This window comes from Dermacentor silvarum, chromosome 8 (assembly GCF_013339745.2).
Source record: "Dermacentor silvarum isolate Dsil-2018 chromosome 8, BIME_Dsil_1.4, whole genome shotgun sequence".
In the NCBI taxonomy this organism is placed as follows: domain Eukaryota; kingdom Metazoa; phylum Arthropoda; class Arachnida; order Ixodida; family Ixodidae; genus Dermacentor; species Dermacentor silvarum.
Genome location: NC_051161.1, coordinates 77,181,445 through 77,209,100, shown reverse-complemented (window position 1 = coordinate 77,209,100; position 27,656 = coordinate 77,181,445). Strand labels below are relative to the sequence as shown.

The following is a 27,656-nucleotide window of genomic DNA, read 5'->3' as shown; positions in this document are numbered from 1 at the left end:
TTCGCACATGACCCTCTTGCCAGTCACTCAACTACTCCCCTACAGTGCATACCACTGGCGACAGTAGACCACCTGGGTTGTCTTGAAGTCCGTGGAAATATCCAGCCTGGCTGAACATCAGTTTTTATCTAGGGCTTTATTTGGTCGACATCGACGTGCATAGCACGGCCTTTTCGCAAATTCTTAGGTGCCTCTATACGCTGCTACTCTCTCCGCGAAAACACGATGCTTGTCAGCTATGCGCATCAAAGGGTGTTGCTGTTGTTGTTATTATGTATTATTACTCATACGGATGTGTGATGGGCCACGAAATGGGTGGTTAACATGCAGACTTAGGAAATGAAAGCATTACAGAAAGTTCTGTTTGTTGTCTCGCGTGCTTTTTAGGTCTGTGTCGTAGTCCCTGCGCTACAACAAATTATAAGGTGACCTACCAACAAGCCCATATAACTACCGTCATAGAGAAACTACGTCGCTGAACAAAGTATTGATTTGCACTGGTTTTGCGCAAACGAAAAAAAATATTTGAGAGCGAGAGCTGAAGAGTAAGGGAACGAGAGGAAGAAGACATTTTAACAACGCAAACGGTTGTAATCGAAAAACTTATCCTGAAAAGGGCAGCACAGGTTTCTAAGGCTAAACCCAAGATCTGAGGCTCAAAAGATGAAACTTTGTAGTCCAGGCCCGTTTACGAAAAGGAATTTACCCGCGGACACATTCGGACTGTTTCATAGAGCCCTGGTGATCTGCAGGCTAGGATTTGAAAAACTTTGCCTTAACTTATTCGTTTCAACAATCATATATACTGTAATAACGTTTATCTGCTGCATATGGCTGGGGAATCGCGTTCAGAATTGCATCTTTTTTGTAATCGGAATGACTGCAAGTGCAACCGAGCAGAGTGTGCATGCTTGAATCATTTCTATATGGTCACGAGAAGAGGAGAAAAAAGAGAGGGGAAGACAGGGAGGTTAGCCAGATGAATCCATTTATGGAGCTGCGATGTTAGCTTTGGCCAGTACACGTAGAGGTCTACTAGCTGTCAGGCAGAGTCCGTATTTGGGACATGTTTTTCTTTCCCTCCCAGTTCTCATTTCTTTTTTGCATTCATTGGCTGCCACGAAGCCAGCCACGCTCCCGTTATCGTCGGGTCGGCTATACTCGGTGGAGCGGATAATACGAAATGAATATCATTAGAGGAAAGAAGATACAGAATAAAGCTAAAATTATTCTTTGCTCCAAATGCCTAATGATGATGCGCCTTTCGTTTTCACAGAAACTGTAGAAGCATGGCAAACTCTAGCGAAATGAACGTCACGCGCGCCAATTTGTGACACCTGCGGCTGTTATGAAGTAGTCGCGCGTCTGTGCGTCTGTCCCCGTTACAGTACGGGCAGGCAGGTGCCGTGTGCGGCGTTAAGCGAGACAATTCACAGCTGACCACTCTAAAAAAAAAAAAAGACTATAGGGCAGTGGCCACAACGGACGTAGGCGCTTGAGGCAGCCAGAGCGCTACATCGCTTCCTGCGGTCTACGGGCCTGCGTAATAGGCTGCAGTGACGTATAGCGCCTCACAACTTTGTGCACAGCTTTACCTTTCGCTGCTCGTCTTGCTCCCTTTCTATCTATTTAATTTCTTTTTTTTCTTCTTTTCCCTTCGTGCTGGATAGCCCGCCGGACTTTTTTTTTCTTCTGGTTAACCTCGCTGCCTTTCCTCTGCTTCTATGCCTGTCTCTTTCTCTACGTCACGCACCGTATACGACAGAGAAAACTGAACGCTTATATGGCAATGCCGCACTCAAATGCAATCCTCTCTATGTGGTGTAGAGAAGGAAATGCTTCGTTGGAACCACTAGGTCGAAAACTTTGAACGTGCCGTTCACCGAACGGGACAGAAAAAAAAAAAAAAAAAAAAACAGAATGGTGAAAGCTTAGTCAGCCAGAGTTGGCTGTACACCGACAAACGAATTTACCTGCGCGACCATTTCCAACCATTCGAGCCGTGGCTGGATAAATAAGCGGTCCGCGAAGCGGCGAGACGTACCCAGCGGCTAGATAACAAATGCGTGAAAGCTTTCTCCGCAGCCAGCAGCTTAGTTATATGCTTTCCCGGCGAACAAAGGCTGGTTGCTTCAACCGTAGCTCCGAAGGCATGCGGCTCTCATTACAGCGGTTCGCGTAACTAATTATGTGCCGCGCTCAGCTGCGTCACCCATGTTTCGCAAGCAGACGTTAAAAGCGGAATATACCAAGTGGCGAGCGGTGTCATTTTATCGGTGGTTTTGTTTTTCGCGGTAGTTTCCCGCTTTAAATTTAAGTAACCGTCTACTAACAAGATCCTGTGCGGACGGCTGCACCGCCATTTGTATAGAACGTTCATCTTTAATTATATTAGGAGAACGCGGGATGCCCATTACTGAAGTCTATACAATGCAGTTTCTGGACACTAACCCTCATAATTATTTTTTTAATGTGCTCCAGTTCCTGAAGTCGACAGACTAAACTGAGCGAGTGAGTGAGTGAGTGAGTGAGTGAGTGAGTGAGTGAGTGAGTGAGTGAGTGAGTGAGTGAGTGAGTGAGTGTCTATATAGTAGCTATGTACAACTCCGTACGAAGCGACAGCGTCAATGTTTACCTTTTCTTTCTTGATCATTTTTAACCCTGCGTATAGGTATAGCCAGTCGGATGTGCGTTTCAGTCCCTTTTGTCATACTTTGTCGTTCTCGGAGTTTTGCAGTCTCCTATTTCAGAATATGATCGAAGAAGTCAGGGCATTTAGTACTCAGCGATATTAATACTGCTCAGCGCACCCATTTCATGCGTTTTCAAGGATGCATTCCATGAATTCTGTCCAAGAAAAAAAAAGGCTCTGAGTAGCCACGCAAGCCACCTCAGTAGTCAAGAGTTCGCCGAAAGTTCGTCTGGTCATTGGAGCTCCTCAGTGTAGCTCATCAGCGCAGCTCATCTGTGCAGCTCATCAGCGCAGTACCTCAGTGCAGCTCCACCATTTATACAGGGGTTGGTCAATAAAGACTCGGGCAGATGCTACGAAACCTTTATTAAAAAGTCATCTATTGGCATTTTCCCGCCTTCTACATGCTCTCAAGTAAGTGAAATTCACTCGCCCCACCGTTTCTACCAAGCCTATAGATCAAGCCATCTTTTGCAACCTTCCTAAACATCGCCTCCAATGGTTTAACTACGCCTTGTTCCGTGTCTTGTTCCATGTGAAAGCGATGTCCTTTTTTTACCGTTCTCCAAAATCTCGCAACTATCCCCTTACCCGTACTACAGTCAAGATGCGGCACTCTCCGACTTCTTAATGTACTTCACTGCAAAAAAAAAAAAAAAAAAAAAGACATTGTTTTGACATGAAACAAGGTGTAGTTAGGACATTGAAGGCGATTTCTAAGTATAGGTGTCAAAAGATGGCTTCCTTCATGTTATCTAGGCTTGACAGAAACGTTGGAACGCGTGCATTTCACTTACTGGGGACCATATAGAAAGTGCCGATGAACAACTTTAAGAACTAGTCTCACTCTTTCTTGAAAAACCCCCGTACAAGTGGAAGAACTGACTTAGAGGTGCATCACCCGTCTCTCTGCCATAGCTTCCCACTTTGAATACATGCATGGAAATCCCTCAATTGAATTCTTCGAACAGGCCGCGCGATCTCAGCTCGACTACTCTATTCTTGCATCCTTTACTGCGCTTGTCGGGCTGCAAGCCCAACTTAGCGTAAATTAGATGAAACGCTGCGTAAGCGGCACGAAGTGTCCGAATGTAGCCAAATCATGCGAGAAATTTGATTCAAATCGTCTCGTCAAGCAATCAGCTTTATCACCTACCAATTAAGTATGGTATTATAACCTTGTCATTCGGTGACCATTAATAAAATGAGCCTTTTCAGTGAGTCAGATATCTTACCAAACATTTTGTCCATGCACTGGGAGGAGCCTAAATTTATGTAGGACATTGAAAAAACAATAAAAACTTGGAGTACGCTTAAGCTTCGCCTTTAAGAGTGGAACGCGATAGCATTATTGGACGCCGTTGACGCCGACACCGTATTTTCTGCGACATGGGGCCCTATCAAAATTTAGAAAGGCTCGGTTTTTCAACATTCCCTTTAAAGTTGCCTAGAGCCAAAGTACAGCGAAACACCATTAGAATTGGAGGACGCTAAAACTTTGCCTTTAAGAGTGGAACGCGATAGCATTAAAAGATTTCTGGCTGCTTATCAGGCTTTTTTCTCGTATATTCAAATTACAATTCGACGCTATCACGTCTGTAGGTTGTGGTTAGGTCGTAATTTACGATTTTATGACAAATTTTATTTTGAGAAATTGAATTTTTGTTCACTAACGCCTTGCGCCACGCGGAGGGGCCGCCCGGTCGCGGTGCCTCGGGATGATGTTGTTTGGGCATGATTATTTCCGCCAGACGCCGAGGCTTACGCCGACGCCGACGCCGACACCGACACCGACGCCGACGCCGAATTTTCTGCGACACGGGGCCCTTAACGCTACCGCGTTACAAATAAGCATTTCAGTGCACGCCGCGAGATAACAACCACTTGAGAACACTCCGGAGCATTGTAGTATACATCGTCATCATATTGATAATTACAGAATAACAATAACAAGTGCTGCTGAAGGAGACGGAGGCCAGTAGCTCCCCTAGAATCAATCAATCAATCAATCAATCAATCAATCAATCAATCAATCAATTATTCAATCAATCAATCAATCAATCTAACGGCAATAAGTCGGGCAAACAAATTGAGGATTACATGAAGCCGCTTGATGACAATGAGCCCAAATACACTTATATTAAGCAGAGCTGTACACGCAAGGAGGGAGTCAAGAATCTACAGAATATCTATTTTTTTAATCCTTTGCGGGCGACATTCGAGTGTTTAAAAGTAGCTACTCTCTGTTATTTCCTTCGGTCAGGGTTAGTGAACTCGCATCGTTCATAATATGTCAGTCCGCATTGCGGCGTTCTCAAAAGGATCGACTGCTCTCGTTTCAAAGCGTCCACGATTTAGCATAGCTTTCCTGCCTTCAGCTTGTCAACCTCGCCTCTATCAACACAGCACTCTGCTCGTATTGCGTCTTTAGTAAACTGGCCGCCAGTTAACTAAATGCCTTCCCTTTATGTTATCCGTCGTTCAAGAGATCCCCTTTATTCTTCTGTACGTTTCTCGCTCGAAAAACGGCTGCCGCCTCTCACGCGTCGTCTTGCTCTTTTGTCAGCTGCGTGAAATAACGCAACCAACTGAGCGAGCTTATGCTGCTCACTATTTCTTCTAATATGGTAAAATTTTAACTGAGAGTTTGCTGTTCCTCTATGTCATGTTACCTAGCACTCTTCCTCATTTGTTTAGTTTGTGTTTTTATGCCTAGCTCACTGCCCACATAACTTGTGCCAAAGTTTAAAGATATGCCAGCACCACGAAGCTGGGCAAAACTAAGGTAATCTTGCTTGCCGTCACATGGAGCAAGTCAGACAATTTTTTTTTGTATTTCACCTAATTACGCAGTTATTATTCATTAACCTACTTCTCAAATATGATATTCCGAGCGTAAGTGTCAATGAGAATATTGTAGCTTGCAATAATTAGAGGAAACTTCAGGCCGAAACATTGAAACAGACAAGACCTCACTGTCCTGTCAAAAGTTCGCGCTTATTATTCCGCGCAAGAATGATCCAACTAGTCCAGCAACGTATTTTGTTAAAGAAAGTGGTAGGCCATCCTGCACAATTGCCGAGCCAGCTTTCTGGTGCTCAATACGTGCTACATAAAAGCTTCTTTTTCAAGCCTGAAAGACAACCCACGAAACACACAAAAAAGTGCAGCGTGACTAGTCCCGCGGCATCTTTAGCGACTGAGCCTACCGTGGCGAGTTATTGTATAGCGTTACAAGTCGCATACCATTAAAATACACATTATTGTACGCATCGCATGTACGTTTATAGCATTTAGCCGCTTGACTAACGCTTCGCCTCACACATATTCGAACATGTCCGTTGGAACAGCATAATTCTGCTCGAAACCATTCGTCAACATCGTGTGTCATTCCACCGATATTTTCGGCTAGTTCTTGTCCCTCCGAATAAAAAAAACCCTGCGATTGATTCACTTTACTTCACTTGTTACACTGTGGTTTCCTTCATACTCTGCAATTTCAGAGCATTAAACCCCAAATTTTCTCCCTTCTTTTTTTTTCTTTCTTTTTAACCATGTCACCTTGGTTCGTGGCCGCATTGCCCACCCATTTATTTCCTTATTTTTACTTTCCTACAAGGTTTTTCTTTTCACAGTCTTACAAAATAGTGCGCTAAAAGCCGGCCAGAACATTGCTCTCATTCTGGCTCTGACCCTTTGGCGTTTCTTTTGATATGTTTAACGCCTTATTACGTTTTCGCGAGCTCAACGTTCACTATTGCCCTTTGTGCCACTGATTTCGATTTCACTCCTCCTCGACTTCCTGTGGAGACTTTCAAAAGCAGTGCCTATTCATCGGTTCCACGTGCACCCGTCTGTCCACGAAAGAACAAGAGAGCCCCTGGGCGAAGTCGGTGTAGAAGCGGTTCATGCCGATGTTGTTCCGTTTTATTATTTTCTTACTCCGCCGTGAACTTTCTTTTCCCGACGCACTCTTTCGTATCTCGAGAACAGCAAGAATTTAATCTCCGTTCTGTAGGAAAAAGGAAAAATCATTTCCCTGTTGACACTTCTTTTACCTTTTTGTGCAGCTGCCTCCTCTGTTTAGGTTATGCCATTTATTTCAGGCAAGTGTCTTTTGCCGGTGTTGCAGTCAGGTGCGCAAGATAAAAAGTGTGCTTTTGTATCATTTCGCATTCGAAAAACTCAGCTCGCTGTTCGCAACAACGCAGACGCGAAAAAGTTTCCTCGACCTGAAAGCACTGAAACGTCATTTTTTTTCAAGACACACGGAACCTAGTCTCATTGTGTATATGTCAGCGTGCCCAAGCTATTTTTCGTAGTAAACATTTAAAAGTAAGCACTCGCTTCCTTTTTTCTTCTTTCTCTGTTTTCTTTTTCTTTTTTCTTTGTTTGCTTAAAATATCGTGTATGTGGTAGCAAATTTCACTCCTGAATTCCAAATGAGCCCGTCTCGACGTCCTGTTTAAACCCCAGGAAGCTACGCACTATTTCATATTAAGAAAAATTAAACCAACTTGCCTACTTTTATTTCTCGCTAAGGAAAGTATATGTATGGTTTCCACAAAAAATGTTACTTGAGTAAAAAAGAATTATTCGGAGTGGTAAATGCTTAATGAGTAATTAGTTTGTTAAGCTATGCGCCATTGAAAACTTTCTGCAGAGTAACAAAAATGCCGCTGAGGGTTTTACGTTACGTTTCCAGCGCCTAATATGAACATCTGGGTATCAAACTCGGAGTCGGAAAAATTATACGTTGGGCTTTGTGATGCATGCCATAGTGGGGAATCCGGATTAATTGGGTCCCCCTGGCGTTGTTTAGTGTTCATCCAGAGCATGGTATACGCGTGTTTTTGCATTGGGTCCCCATCGGGATATGGTTCCGCTTCCGGAAAACAAACCAGCGAACAATCCGTAATGGGAATGCGCGCGCAGGTTACCGTGCACGAACGTGCGGACGTTCTATTCGATTCTCCGGCGCGTCCTGAAGCTAAGATCAAGATTTTGCGTTTTTTTTTCTCGTGTGTCGCAGCAGATTTACATCCCATCTGCTAACTTTTCTTTAAAACCTTTGTGTCAACTTTTGTGGCTTGGATTGCTGGTGCGTGTGCGTGCGTGTGCGTGCTTGAGTGCTTGAGTGAGTGAGTGAGTGAGTGAGTGAGTGAGTGTTTAAGCGTGGATTTAAAAAAAAATAAGATCTCGACTGCATAGCATCGGCAGATGTAGTGCCGATAGCTCATATCGGCAGTGCCATCCCTAACTGCTTATTGGGGCGGTTCCTTGCAGTACATTCCAGAAGGGCCAGCCTCTTCCCTCTCTCTTCGTGCGTCTCTTCTTTGTTTCGCGTTTTTTTATGCTGGAAGGAATTTATGTTATATTTTTAGATAACTCAGCACGCCAATGTAACAACAGCGGCAAGTGGATACCTCAGGAGAGCGCCTGGGATCATAGTAAGTCTCCTGTGCCAGGCCACGAGGGAAGGGAGACTCCAACTGTACCAAGCGCTATTCATAGGATATATACGGTACAGCATGCCGGCGCGCTGAAGCATGGGACTTAGTTGTGTGCGCTCGCTGGAGAGCATTCAAGCTCAAGTATTGCGCATATGTTTTGTTTTCCCACGACGCACGTCAACCAATGGAACTATATAGCGGAAGCTCGTGTTTGTCCGATTGCTGTAGACTTGCTCTGCGAGCCTCTTCGACTGTACCTCCGCGTGTTGACCCGACACAAACACCATCCTTTGTCATCGCTCCCTGCCACACAGCCAGGTTGCAGCTTTTCAAGGACTCTATCGCGTCATCAGAATATTCTACCGTCAAGACTTTCTCCCGACTGTATTCCGATAATACCCGCGTGGATTCTGCCTAAACCGTTTGTTGCTCTACAGATTCCCGTAATTACAAAAAAGTCATCCATTGCACCCATTGGCCTCAAGCAGCTTACTCTGTGTCACATTTATGCAGAGTACGGAGATACTGTACGCGTGTATACCGATGGCTCTGTCACACCATATGTCTCCACTGCAGCCTTCGTCATCCCACGCATGACCATCGCACGGCAGTTTAAACTCGACCATAGGTCAACATCAACTGCCGCAGAACTTGCTGCTATCCAGGAGGCACTTCGATTTCTTTCCGAGGAGCTTCCTCGCGCATGGACGATATTCTGCGATTCCAAGCCAGCTCTTTAAACCATTGACTGTGTCCTCAGGCGGGGCCCGTATTATTAAATGGCTATAAAAATCGCAGACCTTCTCGACCATGCAAATAAAAATGGTGCTTTAAATAATGCTAATGAAGTACGCATTGCATTCTCACAAACAGACACAAACGCCCTACTTCGTTGCGTAATACGCAATTGTACGTTGGAGCACTGGACCCAACCAGATCGACGACACAAGCGAGTGCATAAATGGGGCCCAGAAATGAAATTCCGCATGCCTCACAAGCCAAACAAGCATGGTGCACCGGATTCGCCTTGGTGTCGCATTCACGAAGCGTCATAGACATATGATTGGTTGCAGTTACCTTAGCTAGCCCCAATTGTGAATACTGCCAGGTACCAGAAACACTTGATCATATATTTTGCGTTTGTCCCGCGTACGCGCAAGAACGACAGAAACTGGCCTCTTCCATCGCAAAGGTCGATAAGAGGCCGCTATTAGACGAGTTTCTTTCAGGTCCTTGGCCCGATACAAACAGCGCAGCCTTGATAACCAGTGCTGCTATAGCTTTTCTACAAGCCACTGGGCGGGACGCACGGCTTTAGAGATGCCGCAACGTTGCAAACTTGTATATACACACCTCCTCCTCTATCATCATCATCATCATCATCATCATCATCCTCATCCTCATCCTCATCATCATCATCATCATCATCATCATCATCATAATCATCATCATCATCATTCAATAACCCTTTTCCTCCCCGTACCTTTCCCCAATGTAGAGTAGCAGGCCAGAGCAAGTTACAACTCAGGCAGACTTCTCTGCCTTTCTGTAAATAAATTTATTTTCTCTCTCTCTCAGTCTGTTGATAATGTCTGAACGGGAAATGAATAAGAGCTTTCTCAGAATTTGTTAAACACAAATTTTTTTTAACGCGGAGACAAAACGTAGGGATCTCCACATCAGGCGCTCCTTGTGACTCAACCTTAGCGTGAGTAAATGGTCTGAAACACCGTATGGTAGGCATGCGAATTGTTTTTATTCTTGCTGCGTATATTGTTTTTCTTCCGGAAGTCACGTGTTATAAGATACGTCCGCGGATGGGGCTCGATTTTTCATGAAACTTGGCGTATCCTTGCCAGACAAATTATACATTGCGTTTTTCCATCCTCACGAGGACTGTGCTTCGCTTCGCTGCCGCTTTCGTCTCCTTTGTTTCACCTGTATTGCATCGCTTCGTTTTCATCGTCTCCTTGTTTCACCTGTATTGCGTCGTTTCGTTTTCATCGCTTCGTTTTCATGGACTTGAAAAATTTTTTAATCAGCTTTTGGCACAGATATACCTTCGCCATATTATCCGGCATACTAAGGAGCAGCTGCGAAATGAAATTTTCCCTGGTGGAAAATGCAATTTGAAGCTGCAATATGAAAGTGCACTTTTGTGGGAACAAGTGGTGGCGTTTCTGCGGAAGCCCAAACTGAACATGCCGAGCTTGGGCACTCCAAAATTATGTCCCGGAACGTGAGCTTACTCCCAATAAATAAATAAATGAATAAGTAAATAAACAAAAATAAATAAATAAATAAATAAATAAATAAATAAATAATAAATAAATAAATAAATAATAAATAAATAAATAATAAATAAATAATAAATAAATAAATAAATAAATAAATAATAAATAATAAATAAATAAATAAATAAATAAATAAATAAATAATTGAATGAATGGAATGGAATGAATGTTAGCTGTTCACAGCTGAAACAGCCATTATGCCGGCTCGTATACTTCCTGGTCAACGATGCATTCTTTTTTCTGGTGTTCTGCTTTGAGCGTTACCACCGTGTGACCCAACGACACACGAGCTGCAGTACTCACATAGCCTCATTTGCAACGACGAGAAGTCCCTATCGGCGAGCATAGGTTTGGATGATCGATGGGGTTCAACACACGCACACGGACACATACACACACGCGCACACTCGCGCGAACAATTAAGATCCGCTAGCCCTGATGCTTCTTAATGCGTTGATATGGCAGCGGCGAAACTTACTCGCCATGCGCGCGCTCAAATTCGCCACTGTTAACCACGGCGCAGATAGGCTCGTGTCAGCGGCTAAGAATATAGCCTTGTCACTTCTCGTGCATTAGCATTTGTTCTAGTAGCTCGCGCTCCAAATTATCCAAGCTTCCTCTCTTCTGACCTTACGCTGTTATTCAGAGCGGGAAAGAGAAAGGAGATGGAAAAAAAATGCAGGGATGTTAACCGGAAGGTAAGCTTCCGGTCTGCTACCCAACACTGGAGGAACGGTAAGGGTGGAAAGTAAGACAGAAATAATAGCGGAGGAAGAAAGCCAACGCGCGAAAAAGATTGAGTGCGTGGGGAACGCCCGGGCATATCACAGTCTCTCTAATAGGCCACTCGAACGCGAAAACTTCAATAGCACTTTGACCTACTTCTGGTGGGACGACCGTAACAGCCGCCATTCGGATTGTCCATTCCAAAAGCCGCCGGTCGTCGAGACGGGCCAACGCAGCAAAGAACGTTTTTATTCAATTAAATATATTGGGGCCGGATACTACTTTTTACTTTGCCATACCATACATAACAATGATAAGCACGCTTGACCGATAAACGCGCCACTTAGTACATTATTTGCGATGATGTCGCAACGAGAAACTGGATGCGTAAAAGAAGAAGAGAAAGAGAAAAGCGTCGCCGTTCACAAGCGCCACGCCAGATGCCGACGATCGCGACAGGAACTTCGGGGCTGGATGGTGGAGATGCCATAGTTTCGCTCCAACAAAAACAACTTTGACGGAGTCGGCAAGCACTCTCACGCGAGAGTGGGCTGAGTGCGCAGCGCATTAACCTTGTACCTCTGCACTAGAGTTTTTTTGTTTTTTTTTATTTTGCGATCGTATGTACGGTTGCTTCTCTTCGCACTAAGCATAGAGAGTAGACTGTGCTCGCTTGTCGGTCCAGTGCTAATGACGAAGTCTGCGCACTCTCTGTGTGCAACGCAGCCTTGTCTCTTATGAAGTGCGCGCGAGCAATTTAGCAAACCGCCCTTTTTTTTTTCTTTGTCGCTTTCCTGCGGTCGACAGACTATACGGAATGGCATTACGGGTCCCACTTAGCGTGATACACGATAGGCTACAGGACCAGTGCGCATGCGCCACCTCCCAGTGGTACGCAGTATAGACATGCCGAGACATCCACGCTTTAGCACACCGTCATCGCGTGCTGTGCTGAAACGTGGTGTTAAATTAATAATGCAGCGAAGGAATAGGCTTTTTTAGAGCGTTCTGGCATCACCCACGCAAAACCAACGGTTACGAACGGTTAGCCAACGTTAATCTTTTGAGGCCGTCTGTTAGGCAGAAAGCATCCTGCTTTCCTGGCCATGTGCCGCGTCTCTCGGCCTAACTGCGTCTAAAACAAACTGCTGGTCTCAATAATAATGGAAAAAAGACTTTGTTCTCAACGTGAGATCGGTATAAGTCAAGTCAAATTTAGTGCAACAGTCATGTTGGAGTTACATGGTGACAGTATTACAGCAGGAGGTCCCAGAGTTTTGAAAAAAGCTATGGCTTACTATATATATAATTTTCTGTCGCGAAGCAGAACAAGTATACCAAGAGTGAATTAGGAGCGACGCGGGTGGTATACGGTACAGTCTGGGCGCTGCCATGTTGTCACGGTAGCCTGCAGTAACCTATACGCAGTCACGCTAACCTGCGGTAGGCGCCGTGGTATACAGTCAGCGGTAACAGACGCGCATGTGCAGTTGGCCTAGCCTATCACGTATGGAGGAAACGTATCCCCCATCACGGAAAACGAAAATATTCTCATGACACGAACTTTGACTTTTGAATGCCTTGTAGCTTTGACAGGCGTGATCGTGAGCGCATGCATCGCGCGCTCGGCTCAGTGGTGCTTTCACTAATTAGTCGCTTCTTATTCGTTATTTAGGAGTGTATTACTCCGCTGTGCCAAACGTGCAGTGTTTGCGAGGAGTTGACCTCCGTCGCGATGAATGCGTTGAGTTGCGTCATGCTGTCTCACCTTGAGGTCGGACAGCTATACACTTCGCGCGCTCAGAAGGCGCTTTTGATTTCGTTACGTTACGCAAGTTTTAATGAAATGCTGTTGAATTTACATCCTTTTTTGCGTATACGTTTTACGAGAGTGGGGTTGTTTTTATTTTTTCTTTCTTGCTTCATGAATAGGTGTTTTGCAATTACTTTCCTTTCGCAGCCCACTGGATTTTTTTGTTTTTCATTTATTTACTGTTTATCTGTTACATTTTTTACTTATTTCCTCTTTTACCCTAATATACGGAGTGTTATGCGAGGTGTCTTGCTTTAGGCTGACTTAATTTTTTCTGTGGGCTAGGCTGACATCTCCAGCTCTCAATGTTAATTTTTTTGGCCTTTCTCTTGCTTTCGCATACATACACACACTCTCTTTCAGACCTATCGTTTTCTGCAAAGAGCACAGCTCAGGTATTCGTGCCATACACTTCTACGCTACACTAGTGCATCTGCCAAAGTCTCTAGGGCATTGAGTGCTGTACCGCAAGCTCTCAGGGCGCGTGTAAAACCCTCGTTACTTCGTAATGCTTCGCCGCCAATATAGGTATACCGCATATTACTCGTATGCAATCCTTATGGAGAGATTTGCTTTGCTAACCAAAGGCAATGGCTTTACAGCAAAGCACGCGAACGCTCAAAGTGAGTACACGAAACTTTCAGCGGTTCCGTGAGCAAATGCGTTTTTAAAAAATCTCGTTCCACTATGGTTTCAGCTAAAAGAAACAACAAATCACTTAAATGGATTGATTTCAACATAAAACCGCTTAATATATGAAACGTCGTTTCATGTAAAGAAATTCTCACTATTTAAATATACATTACCATAACTATGTGGTGGAACTGTGTTCCAGTGAAATAACCAGTACCATCCTATAACCGCGTTCCGCCTATACATGTAACTATTATCCAGAGGCCATTGTTTCACGCATCTCTACTTGAAAAAAAGAAAAAAAAGAAAAAAAAGTTCATATATGGGGAAGGATATCCTGGCTATCAAAACGTAGTTCTAAGCAGAGGTTTGTCAAACAATTTTCCGGATTAATAGGTACAATTTTATGCGAGACTGTTTAGGTGATAGTGACTATTTCACTGGAACACAGTTCTACATATTTATTGTTACGCGTATTAAAAAATGTTCCAATTGAAACAAATTAAATGCCGTTTCATAGATTTTGCGATTTTATGTCAAACGCTGTTACCTTTACGTGAGAAAATTATTTATTTGCACGTATGTTCCACTCATAGTGGTAACCTGTAAGCAGAACGAAATATGAGTGTACACTGAATCTTCAGGCACCGTGTAGCTATTTCCGGTATTTTGCAGGATGTTCGCTACTAGCAATTGCCCAGGAGATTGGCTCATTTGCATGTAGCGCAACGAAGTCTCTCACAAGCGAGAGAAGCGAGGCTTGCATTAGTTTCTGCATGGTGCGCGCTACCTTTTCTTGCATGCTGTGAAAAGTAAAATTGAAAGTGAGAAGAAAAACTGAAAACGCGTAACTGCGGCTCAAGGCGTTTGAAATCGTAGTGGCCTCAGAACTCCGGTATATACACCTGACTCATTTGAAAGCGAATTTGGTTAAGCGCGATTCTCTGATAAGCTGAGTAATTGGGGCGCCTTCATTAGTTTCGTGCGAATTCTGTGCACTGGTGTTGAGCTGAACTTGTGATAGGGTGAAAGTATCTTCAAGGGTACTTCGCGTCCATCTTGAAGGGAGCCTCTGTATACAGTTTCCTTTAGTAAATAGGGTACGCCCTAACTGGGCCAGCTCTTGCGTGCCCTTAGATCATCGTCCTGTGACATTTTGAAAGTAAGTTTACGATAACGCTAAACCCTGGAAAACTAAAACTCCTCGAAGTGCCTGACGCATGGACTTTACACGTTGTTGGTGGAAATTTAAAAGCACAAGAAAATAACAAACTTTTTAAAAAGTCTGCAATCGGCATCGTGTGTTAGAGAACACTGACTTTCATTAGGTACGCTGAATCTTATGGCATGAGAAAAAAAATCCTGAATTGCCTAAAGAGCGGCACCTTATCAGACCTTAAGTAATCACTCACTCGAAATCGCTCAAAGACGGTGATATTCAATACAACTGCTCCTACTCAATAGCAGACACAGCTGAAGGATACGTCACCTGCAGGCTAAAGAAACCATGGAGCCTCCTCCCGCATCGCACAGTGTGGCCAACCTGGTAGATTTAGCTAAAATAAATAAGGTCGGATATTTTTCGGACAGGGAATGTATATGTGTGCGTGTTTGTGGGTGTTCCAGTACTGCCGTCAGTGGCTTTATGGGCTCGAGTGCCGAACATTTAATGTATTTGTGTGTTTTTTTTTACTGTGTTCGGTGTTTCTCACTACATTTATGGGATATAATTATGTTTGTCATGCGACGAAGAGTAACCAGTGTCAACGTCATCCTTTCCCATAGTATCGCGTTGCAAAATGAAATAAAAATAAGAGACAAAAAAAGAAGATTCGTTGGCGCCGCCTTCAATGCAAATTCGAAAACTGTCTACTCGTGCAATATGCCTTCAAGATTTAGTCACAAACCCAGAAGCTTCGACATTTTTGTCATAGACTGTAATTGACCTTGTCACTTGTGACGTTGAAGCATGAAAGTGCATCACAATGCAAGACACGCGGGTCAGTGAGTGCTTATAGGCGCTCGAATGGCTAGAGTTGACCGCTTGCTGGCCCACTGCAAGATCAATGCGCCGCCGGCCAAGCTGGCTTTTCAATTCGCCCTTCAATCGAATCTCGTGCGTCGCTGGAGCTGAACAAAAAAAAGAAGGGGCGGCCATTGTTTCGCGGCCCGTTAACCCCACTTTCCTTTAAACGCTGCGATGGTCCTCGCTCCTGCTTCAAAATCAATGCTTTTGAGACAACGAGACATTTGAAAGAAACGGGATCTGTCATCGGGAAATTTGCTAGATTGAGGTACTTATACCCGGCGTCTTTCATTCGCTATCTGTTTGCGGGGACTCCGTACAATTGAGCACCCGTTTTTGTGTGGTGCGGGGTAAAGAATCTTTTTTCAACGGATAACAGAAAAGCTAGCCCTCTTTTTATATATTCGAAAACTGTTTCAGGTATGAAAAAGCGCGCGTCATGAAAAATAGAGCACACAAGGGAGGCAGAAGGACGTGACAGGATGTATTTTTTTTCCGCGGTCATAGTTGTATCTTTTCTTTTCAGGGCTAGTTGCTACAATAAGCATCAGCAGTAGCTAACTAGTTAATCACACTGGAATGTTTCACTCGTACGATTACGTTCTTAAGGCTGTAAGTTGTCTCACTGGGCTTATATTAAACAGCGGGTTCACTCGTCGATTCGGCTTAACGCGTCAAAGTATTCGAAAGTCTGTAATGTAACGCTATGTTGAGTGAATACTTCCTTTTTTTTTTCTTTTCCACGACACCTACGAACCCGACCCCCAGACTTTGATTCGCGACTATCACGGCTATATTCAGGTGGGACGGAATGCAACAATCCTTGTGTACCGAGGTTTGTGAGCGTGCTAAAGCATCCGTGGTGGTCAAGTTGAATGATGACAAGCTTCGTGTATTTTTACCCATTTGTAGTAGGGGTCAAAATACTTCCGAGATCTCCTCTGCGGCAGTGATTCATAACTCCTGCATTGTTTTGGTATGTTCAACTCAATCCATGAATCACCCAGATATCGGGCGGCTCGGTGAAGACCTCGAGTCATTCTCAAAAGCATGTGCGATAGACACGAAAGATACTATTTCGTCGGCAACATAGCATTTTCAACGAAGGATTACAGAAATTTGATGTTTAACCTAATAACTGATTACCTTAAGTTTGATGAATATATGAAATAATTACTTTAAGGCAATCGTTGCAACTGAAAAAGTAAAATCATTCAGGGCTCAAGGTACTTATGCATAAAAGGAATCCTGAGACAAGCAGCAGTTTATTGTCCATCCCCGAAACGGGCCTTGAAATGCATCAGCGTGCCGGATAGTGTTATACTGTGTTGCTTAAGGCAGAGTGATGTCTCAGAATATTTTTGCCGCTGGCTTGCGGACGATAGCTTCAAAAGTGTGGATGACCTCGGTACATGCATGCCTGCTAAGCGGACATGCCTCGAGCCCTGACTGGCTTTAGTTGTCGCATCGTCCGTGATGTAAATAATCAGGCAATCAACTTTAGGTATTGAAGCACCTGGATAATATTTCAATGGACCGTGTACACTTCAGTGGACAGTGTTTCAGTGTTTCTGACACTACCTCCGGCGTCTGCAGTCAGAAATTTCCCACTAAAGAAAAAAAAGAAGGAAAAGAAAAGGAAACTTCTCTAGTTTTGCTGCACTGTTTTCGTGAGTTAGAGTACTATCATGTAAAAATTTGCAATACCCCTGATTAACAGTGGGCCGCCAAGCGAAGCACCAGCACGGAGTCTGTGTTGCGGTACGGGGACATGTCTGCGGAAACGATGGCTCGCCGATGAGGCTTTCCTTGTTTGCCAGCTTTTGGTCACAGATTTTGTCTTAGTGTGAACGTTTCCTTGTTTCGTACAACTATTATTTTGCGTGCTCCTGCTTGTCAGGGAAGCAGTCTTATTTGTTTTTTTTTCACAATGCCTAATTAGGTACACCGTAACTGTGGCGTAAGTCTTGCTGGAAAGAAACTATTGCCTAAAGTATTCACGTCGCAGTACTTTGAGAGAGATTATCTGTGTGCGCCTTCGTAAGCGAGCGATAGCGTAGTGGATAAAACCTCTGTCTAGCTATCCTGTTAGAACAGGAAGTGTCACAATGGGACATATTAACTCTAACATAACGCGGGTCAGGGTGACCGAATATCTAGCAAGAAAGAACAGAGGAATAAAGCGTCCTTGAATGAGTGGTGTAAATGAGAGAGAGAGAGAGAGAGAGAGAGATGAAACGGCAGGGAGATTGATCAGACGGATGTCCGGTTTACTACCCCGCACATGGTGAGGAGGCGCTCATCGAAACTACAGTCACTGTTCGACGTCTTCCGCGTTATGGAAACGTTATGACAAGCCTTACGAAAATGCGTCGGCTGTGATGAACTTTTGTCAAGGGAAAAATCAGGTTGATATTGAACCCGAAAGTCATTCCCTGTTATGCAGAAGAAACTGCTCAGCCGCAGACGATATAGAGACCTTCGAAGAATTACAACGATTACTTCGCTTATTTTATGCTCTTAAAGGAGGAGAGACATAGAACTAAAGCGGATTTAGGCTCGATCGCTTCAACGATTGAGTGCGTGTAAAAAACGAACAAAGAAAAAAAAAAGCAAAGGAAAACGTTCTAGTTGATGTGGAGCCAAATTCAATTAGGCGCTCGTTCGCATCCTCCGAGCACACAATCTACCGAGCCACTCAGAAGGATTCGTTTCAATTTCCTTTGAATCGCGGTGCGCAACAACCTGAAAGAAGAAAAAAAGAGGGAGGGGGAGGGGAATGTAATTTTACAAAAAATGACTTAAATAAGCACCCTTGAAACCGGAAATTCAATGCTCTCCGCGCTTAATATTTTTGCCGAGTGACCTTGTCGGAGAAATCGAGTGCCGTTTATATATTTCTGATGCAGTTTTGGTGCTTAGGGCTTTGTCGTTCGCTGTCGTCTTGTGTCATTACCGTATTTCCACTTTGCATTTACTATTTTTGTTGCCACGCCTCACCCTTGCATGGGCCAGGGCATTCGGTCGCTGTATTTCATAGGAATATTGATGCAAATAGCTGCGAGGCCAGTGGTAATACTTGTTCTCCATGTCGCGTCTGCTATGTGTAAGGCCACAAAGGCGCTGCTGCGTTTCTTGAAACGCACCAGTCTGTACGACTGCCTGTGACTGACTCAGCGATGAACGCTTGTGCAACCTTGCAAAGTATGAACTTCTCTCTTCCTTCTCCTCTTTCAAATCACCTTTCCCGCTTTACTAGAGAAAGGTAGCCTAACGGGCTCAGCCTGGTTAACCTCCCTGGCCTTCCCTTATCACTTCTCTCTCTCTCTCTCTCATACAGCGTTAGACGGCTAAGCGAACCCTTACCTTCAGGCTTCTTACAGTCTGCGTCACTGTAATTTCTTACAGCCCTGCTGTCGGGCACACTGAAGACGTTTCAGAAGTTCGCCTGTGACGGCCAGGAGCTGCAGCTGCGCTGTTTTCGCAACACTAGCATCTCCATCTCAGTGGCCCAGTACGGGCGCTCTGTGCCCTACCACATGCTTTGCCCGCCGCCATCGCAAGAGGAAGAGGGCGCTGAGAACGCCAGACCGGCGCAAGAGTACAACGGCAGCGTCGAGTGCATCGCCAAGGAAGCGCTCAAGGTAAGAAGAATACATAAAACGATCGCGTGCGGAACCCAAGCTGTGCTAATAAAAGGAAGAACTGTAATCGCCCCGAAATTATCACGAAGTTAGGAAAGGAAGATGTTTACATTTTTTTGTAGACTATTATGTTTGTTTGCTTGTTTTTGGGAAATGGGTAGTTACAATTTCATAACTGTGAGTATGATTTAGGCGGCTCTAATGTAGCCTGCCGTTCCATCTATGTGTATAGTTACTAAACAACATTAACAACATTTGCGAGTCCCCCAGAAAGGAAACATAGTAGTTGAAGAGAAATAAAAAAAATGAAATGGCGCCGATGTTTTTCAGAATAGAAAACTTGACTTGCTGGTCTACGCTGGGTATCGGGTGAAGAGGAGCTATAAAGCTATTAGCAGTTGAAAGAAAAGTTGTAAAAAAGAGAATTGGTCAGAGAATCGAACCCGGCACAAACTCCACTCCACGTGAGTCGCTGTATTAACTGAGCTAGCGAGGCGACTAGAGCTCATAGGAATATGAGAGTGAATTAATTGATCACCGGAAGTGTGAAGACATTGAATCATCAAAAAAATTCTCCAGCATACTGCAATGTAGAGGAGGTTTTATGAAAGCGAGCTTGGAGCTACATGCGGCTTTCGGGTGGATTTCAAAGGTAACGCTGTTCCTGCGAAGCTGGCTTTTTTGCGGTAGTGATCACGATGCGGAGAAGCTTATTCCGTTCATTGATGGTAAGAAGGAAACGAAAGAATTATCCAAAGCGGTACGCTCGAAATGAAAGAGAACAATGTCATTGTCAATGTTACTCTCAAGAGATAGTCATTGACATAAAGTCAGTGATGACACGATAATAAAACCAAGTCGATCTCAATATAGAACAGGATAGATGGACACAACGCGCGAACAGGTTAACGTTAGTAAAAAAAAAAAGTAATGACTTGTGCGGAGGGTTAGAACATTAAGGATAAAATTACCGCAGTAAAACAGAGAACAAAAGAAAGATAAACCTATGATTTCTGCACAATAAGAGGAGAAGATATTCCTGTCGATTTCTTGTCCCTAAATGGGTATAAAGTTATTATATTATGCTTAATCATGCGTCCCGATCAGTTGAAGCCTGTGCATATTTTAGTTACATTTTAAGCAATAAAGTGAGCATTTCGCGCAGCAGACATAAAAAAGTAATAATTAATAAACATGATGTTACGGCGAAGGGAAAGAAGAAGGGGACACTAACGAGAGGAAGACGAAGACTCTGGTCGTTGCCTGAACGCTATCTATATACATCGCTTGTAAATATACATTCTTCTACACTCGTGGGTCAATTATAAAATTATTGCCGGTGTTCGGACATGGTTAGATGTAGCGGTTCGTGACACACATACTGTCTCAGGATGTACTTGCGTGTATTGCCTCACGTAGCGTACAACGTATCGTTTGCGGCTGGAGAAAGACGGTCAGGTTGAGGACATTTCTTCTTCATGAATATATTACGACAACGGTGGGATAAGGATCAGAGTCCGTACTCACAAAATGCTCTTAACTCTAGAATTGTTGGTAAGAGTGAATTTCGGCAAGTGCCCGATACGGCACATATTATTAGAGAAGGCGACCTGCCGATACGACAAAATGTGCTTATGAAAGAAAAGCTCTGCAAATTTGACCCTAGCTTCTTTCGAGCCAACTTTGACCCTAGCTTCTTTCGAGCCAACTTTGAAGAACTATGGTAATGCCTCGACCGGTTTTTTACTAGGCCTAATACGTTTATTCCTAATACCGCGATTCTTTGCCTTCTCAAGATAGTCATCGCGAATGTCGCCAAAACAAGTTATCCGGAACATTCAGACGCTCTCTTGTATAACCCGTCATCACAGGTGGTGGAGGCAGCATGCCGAGAGAAGCGAGAATGCATGGTGAGGACTGACGTCAAGTCATTCATGGTGGACCCTTGCCCGGGCGTGTACAAGTACGCCGAGGTCGCCTACAAGTGCCGCCCCAGTGAGTTACAATATCCGGCTCTGTCCTGCCTATACTCTCGGTCTCCTTTACGTCCCTCGATGACTACTCAAACACTGCCGTTGCGCTTTCTCGTGCTTGTTTAACTACAGCTCCGAATTCAGCATTTATTAACGCCTGTCGTTGGCCTAGTTGGAAACGAAGGGAAGAAGCAGCACACAGCAAATAGACGTTGTTATGTTAGGAGAAACACAGACAGCAGAGAGTATATGAAATGCCTATACAATACCAGGCCTGCCAGAGACCAAGATAGGAACCATCTCATCTCACCTCGTCTCCCAAACATTGGCTCATACCCACTACGGGGGATTGGCCAAGAAGCAGGCAGTTTCAACTATGTTTATTAGAATTTAAAAGTTCGCGCTAAGAGCTCAGATGCACCATTTCGTATTCCTTACCGCCGATCGCTCGCTCAGCCGGTCATTTAAGCGTCTGTTGTACCGTAACACTACTTGATTAACTAACTAATTATTAACTAATTTATTATTTCAATGACTAATCTAATTTCATCTCTCAAGGTAGCGATAGAGCTGTGGATCAACATTGAACGGCAGAAATTTGTATTCTTTCTCGTTTCTTGGTCACTGCTGTATGTCTTATTAACGCTTGTCGGTTAATCGACCCTTCAGTGATCTAATGTTTTCGGTTCCCATCATATAATGCGCAAAACAGTTTTTTTTCCTTTGTGTATGTGCACCCAAGCCTAAGCGCGCGAGAATTTTTTTCTTCCACCGCATCGGTGCGTATGACTGCTCCTGTCAATAATCAGGCGTGTAACCTCACGCTTTGTAGCAGAATGCCACAGCCGCTGAACTTCTGTAACAGGAGCGAAGACGCACAGCTTCACAAAAGCCAGAATGGCGTCCAGACATACCCAACACAAGTGAGCGAGCATCTATTCGCGAATCACCATCCTCCGCAGTTTTGTATACTTACAGAATTCACCGACCAGCTGCTCGATTTTTTTCCCGGAAGGTGGCGCTTCCATTTGGAGATTCGTGCGCACATTTACACCCGTGCAGGACACACACGACGTGTAATTGCTCAGCGCGCGCCTTCTCTCGCAGCCACGTTCTCCAACCGCATCGTGTGCGAGAATGCCGTGCTCAACCTGCGCTGCCAGAAGAACCTGCGCATCGTGGTCTACTCGGCCAACTTCGGCGGCACCGAGAAAGGCGTGCCCGAGTGCCCGCAGAGGCAGGACGTCAAGCTGTCCGGTGCGCACGCCCGCTTCCCTTCTCTATTGGCGTCCGAGTATCGCAACTTTCTTGAGGTGATGATGTCTGGAGTTTCCGGCAAAACATTACTACAGCGGGAGCAACTGGGGCGCTAATGTCGGCGGGAGCTTCGAGCATGGCGGTTAGAGCTAGCGAGGGAATGAGGCTTAGTACGTTGATTTGTCTAAACTTTGTCAACAGCTTTGTCATGTCCTTGCAGTGTCATCATTTTCGACAACGTTTTGCATTATAGAACAGTCCACAGTGGTGGTGCATGAGTGCAGGAATAAATTTTTTTTCGTGAGTTTATGAAACAACGATTGCTTGGAAATTTACAAATATAAAGCGTAATAAATAATGCTTCATGAACTTCTGAAGCCGCGAACACGAAAATTGGACAACACCACGTACTAACCATCATTCCCATCCCATGGCAGCGGGAGCGATCGCCGAGCCAAAGTTCCCTTCAGTAATTTTTGTAGAAAACTGCACGAGTCTCCGTCTTTTTCTCTCGCTTGTTTCCGTTACACGGCAATTTAAAAAAAAATAATGTTTGCCTGAAAGCGAAGAAGTATCGGGCATCATCTAGGATGCCAACTTTTCCTACACACATATTTAATGATAACAATTAAAAAAATACGGTGAAGGCGTGAAAGGGGCGTCTAGGAAAGGCGTTTCAGAGCAATGGGACAGCGGCAGAGCACTGATCAATCCATTGCGTTGTCTGTTCTTTAACCCAAGCAGATGTCTCATGCGACACGAGAGTCTCTGCCGTGATCATTCAAACATAGCAGCTGTGGTGTTTGCAGTGAGCGGCTGTCTTGAGCAACAAAGAAAAAGTAAAACGCTGGTGGCTGGTGGGGGCAGCCGAATGGTGGGATCACCACGGATACACTTCATGTAAAACAACTGAACAATCCCAAGGATTTGGAATAGCGTCAGCTGCAAAGGTATGTAAAAAAAGACACGAAGATAAAAAAAAATAGAACGGGACATCGCAGCGTCTTTTTGTACTCAATTAACAGTCCGAATTGTTCTTTTTTGTGAAACGAAATGTTTGCTACTGCGTAAATTCGCACAAAAAAAAAATAAAAAAATAACGATGAAGCTGTGATGAAATTTATGCAAACTATGTCTTTACAAACGTCTAAAACGTAGAAAATCAACAGTGACACGTTGATATATGAAATACGACCATTTCCTGAAGTTTCGCAAAACTCAGGTGACAGACAGAAATAAATTCCGTGTTAACTGCCGGGGCATGCCCATTTCCCACATGTTACGTGGTCACTCGTGCAATTTACATAACTGGATTAGCTATTTGTTTTTCTGAGTTGGATTTGCAGATGTTATAATGAAAATTCCCTGAAACATTACAATTTTGTTACGTTTCTAAAACATGTGATAGTAGTCTCAATAAAAAACTGCTTTTAGCGATTACTAGAAACGTATAGTCTTCGCAATGACGCCCGTTTTATTGACCCTATCACAACAGGCAAGCATGGAGATGGATATAATGAGAAGGAAACCGTTCAGAAAATGCTGAAGCACCTGGTCGAGTCAATGCGCGCGATTCTCTGCGTTGTCGAGAATCCGGCCGCTAAAATTGCTCTGCAGGTGCTCGCCCCACTGGAGGCGCTTATCGCAGCTCTTAACATTTTGTCAAGCTTTTTCTTGGCCTGTGCTTCTGACTTAGGAAAAGCCCACACACCAGCTTCGTCTTAGCTCCTTTATCTGAAGGTTCGTGTGAACTAGTGACTACAGACAAGGTCTGAAACCCGGCGGTGGCTTAATTAAATTATGGGGTTTTACGTGTCAAAACCACGATCTGATTATGAGGCACGCCGTAATGGGGGACTCCGGAAATTTGGACCACCTGGGATTCTTTAACGTGCACCTAAACCTAAGTACACGGGTGTTTTCGCATTTCGCCGGCGGTGGCTTCATGAATGACATGTCTAAATGTTTATCAACAGAACTTGCTTTCACCGTTGTGCATTCCTCTATGTCATCATCATTCCTCATCACACATTTATGTCCCCGTTTCCTCTCCCCCTGTGCAGAGTAGCCGGCTAGAGCGCGCTAGCTCAGACCCACCTCTCTGCCTTCTTTCAAATAAATTCTCTTTCCCTCGTAACGCCGCAGATTACATTCAAATGAGCAAGGTGCTTGCAAATGAGGACATTTCCGCACGTGACGTGCACTTGAACAAGAAAAGTCCGAACTAAACGCTTCTCTTAAAGATTCACGTTTGGAGACGCTGTGTATCCAGGTACGCGTAGATGCACCGTATCCAGTTAAAGACACACTTAACTACACACTTCAACTCGGACACTTGGTAGCTCTTTCTCACTCGTGTTCTCCCGTACCTGTTGTTACTATAGGTGAAGGCAATTGACCGATTAGCGTTCCAATGAATTAATTAGTGCTTCAATCGCGATTCATCCGTTGAGGTCACGTGAGCAAAATCAGACAAGCCTCGGCATCGACGCCCTCGCTTCGCTTGCTCAGCGTCAGGGAAAGGGAACCACGGACTGAGCAACAATGCTCCTAGATGGATCCGCCCCACGCGCGCTGCAGTTAAAGCTAGAAGGACAAATGGTCAAGTAAACACTCTCACGGCAGTTAGACTTACGATAACGCTCGAGCACGTTCTATATGCTTGATATATGTCCACTCAAGCAACATGTCGCTGACCTTGCAATAAATGCACACGTTAATTCGAATCACACTCTCTTTTTCGAAATTTATGCACAAACCTCCTCCGTTTCAGTTTTTCTTAGATTACATACGTAAATCTACAATGCCGGTAATTATTTAACCAAATAAAAGGTTTCAATTAATCGGGTTAAGAATGTTAATCGATGCCCAGGTTTAGTTGTCACTTATTCATCTGCCTTGTCACAGTTTGCCAGGTGAGTTACGCTACTGAGACGGTGCTGACATCGTGCCACGGTCGTCGCAAGTGCACCGTAGCCGCCGACATGGGCACCTTTGGCAACCCCGGCTGCCACCGTGACTCGCGGCTCTTCCTCAAGGTTGTCTACACCTGCGGTAAGCGCTGCAGTATTTGACGACAAACTATAAGCCCCGACGCTCCAGATCTTCTATATACAGCGGACACAAAGAAAGTGCCAAAGTATTGTCGTAATAATAAACGCAACGATTTCGACTTCCGACTTCATGCTTGCAGAACAGATAGAGTGGTGTTTGTTGATCGGATTCGGTGTGTAAATGAATCAAAAAGTAATATAAAGTACGTTAGATCCAACGGACTTGTTAGAATCAACGTCGGGTGAGGCTTGCTTGAAACGCTTCACTTAAATGCTCTGCAAAGAGATACATGACGCATGCTGTTTCACTTTATGGAAAACTAAGTGCAGTTTCACGTTCTTCTTCCGTCGCAAAAGTTTTGTGCCGTCTAACTCCGCGGTAAAGCCCATGTAAGCGTTTCCCTTCTACGTAGAGTTTTGCATAGCGATCACATGGCTCCTCGGCAAGACGACAAGATCTCCAGAACGCAGCAGCGGATTAAGCTGTCTCCGGGACCGACCAACTTTACTCAATAAGAAAGCGATCAAGCATGATCGCCGAACCGTGGAAGGAAGGCATGGAAACCTTGGCTTCAATAAAGGAATTTTGCGCTCGAAGGCGTATATTTGTTGCAGCGAGGATCTATTATTGCTCAATTGCGTATAGTTTCGTAAAGAACAGAGCCTATAACCGGCACATATGTAGCGGTAGTACGTATTGACATGCGTACTTGTTTGTGTTGTTGCGGTTACCGTTTACCACCTGCTAACAATTCTTAGTTATCGCTGGGCGCAAGGCCCGCCTGCATGTATCGGAACGTTGTCTACGTTGTCGGCCAAAGCACGTGTCGGATTACATGCGCGACGTAAATGGATGTCAGGATGCTGTCACGAGTACCGTTGCGCTGGTGGCGACATCTTCCTACGCTGCGCGCGAAACAGAATGTGCAACATCGCTCCTCTGCTGCATGAAACCTCTTCGCCGACAAAATGAGAGCATCGGAAACTTTGCTTCACTGCTGGTGAAGCTATAGAGCGCATTCTTTGCACCTGCCGATCCTTCGGCTCTCAACGTATATACTGACACCACGCAGACAACCGACCGTACACGGAAGTAACGATCCTGAGGTCTTGAACGAAGGACTCAAGTATGCACAAGGCCACTGAAGTGAGAATGCGCTCCTTGAAAGCAGCTGGGCTATACTAGCGCTTGTGACTATACGTGAGCGAACATTCATCTGCGGGTGTGCGCATATTGAGTCTCCTTTTTCCTTCTATATCACTTTCGCCCTTTCTTCTTCCCCGCGTGTAGGGTTGCCACGTAAGGTGTGAGACTGGGCTAGTTGGTATTCCATATTGATACGACCAGCACAAAAACGGACAGGAAACACTTAAAAGAGGCGACGAGGACAAGCACGGTGCCTGTCCTCATGACCTAATTCGGTGTTTTGTGTCTTTTTTTTTTTGCGCTGCTCAGCTCAGTGCTTGTCGTCGTCACCTCTTTTTTTTTATTTCTTGTCTGTTTTGGCACTGGTCGTATCAATAGGTTTGCCAACCAGGCGCGACCTGGTTAACTCTCCCTTCCTATATTTTTTATCTCTCCCTTTCATGACCGCAGAAAATTTAGCGCTTGCAAAAAGGAGGACACAACCACGCAAAGCAACGGGAAAAACCTGCACTTCTTTCATGAACACCGCGCCTCAAGTTGTCGGCACAGCGCTGCAAGTGCCGGCAACTTGAGCCTGCTGGTGTCGACAGGAATGCCACAAAGCAGCCGGCGCTACTGTCGGCAGCGGGCTCCATTGTGGTCTAAAGCCCATGTGTGGGCTAAGTACTCCGTTCTTGCTAGAATGTTCCAGAATATATTTCATTTCATTTATTTAGGTCAATAAACGAAACGCTGATCTCTTCCCAATTACGTAAAAATGGCGGGGAAAACTTGTGTAGTCATACTGTGTTACTAGACTACTTACGGTAACGCTTAATTATGAGTGCCATACTTGGGTGCAATTACAACACATTCCCTTATTCTTTTGCACACAAAGAAGGTAATTGTCTAGTACACCCTCCTCCACCCCTCTTTTTTTTTTCCTGCGCATGCCCTATGTTGAAC

At 44.6% G+C, this 27,656-nt stretch overlaps 1 protein-coding gene across 1 annotated transcript in view; it reads left to right on the top strand.

The window, feature by feature from the left end:
- LOC119462215 (protein eva-1) overlaps positions 1-27,656 on the top strand; it is a 52,903-nt gene that overhangs the window by 14,567 nt on the left and 10,680 nt on the right. Inside the window, exons 2-5 of the mRNA XM_037723563.2 lie at positions 19,046-19,281; positions 21,153-21,276; positions 22,362-22,511; positions 25,419-25,565. Coding sequence (XP_037579491.1) covers positions 19,046-19,281; positions 21,153-21,276; positions 22,362-22,511; positions 25,419-25,565 — 657 coding nt within the window. The remainder of the gene's footprint in view (positions 1-19,045; positions 19,282-21,152; positions 21,277-22,361; positions 22,512-25,418; positions 25,566-27,656) is intronic.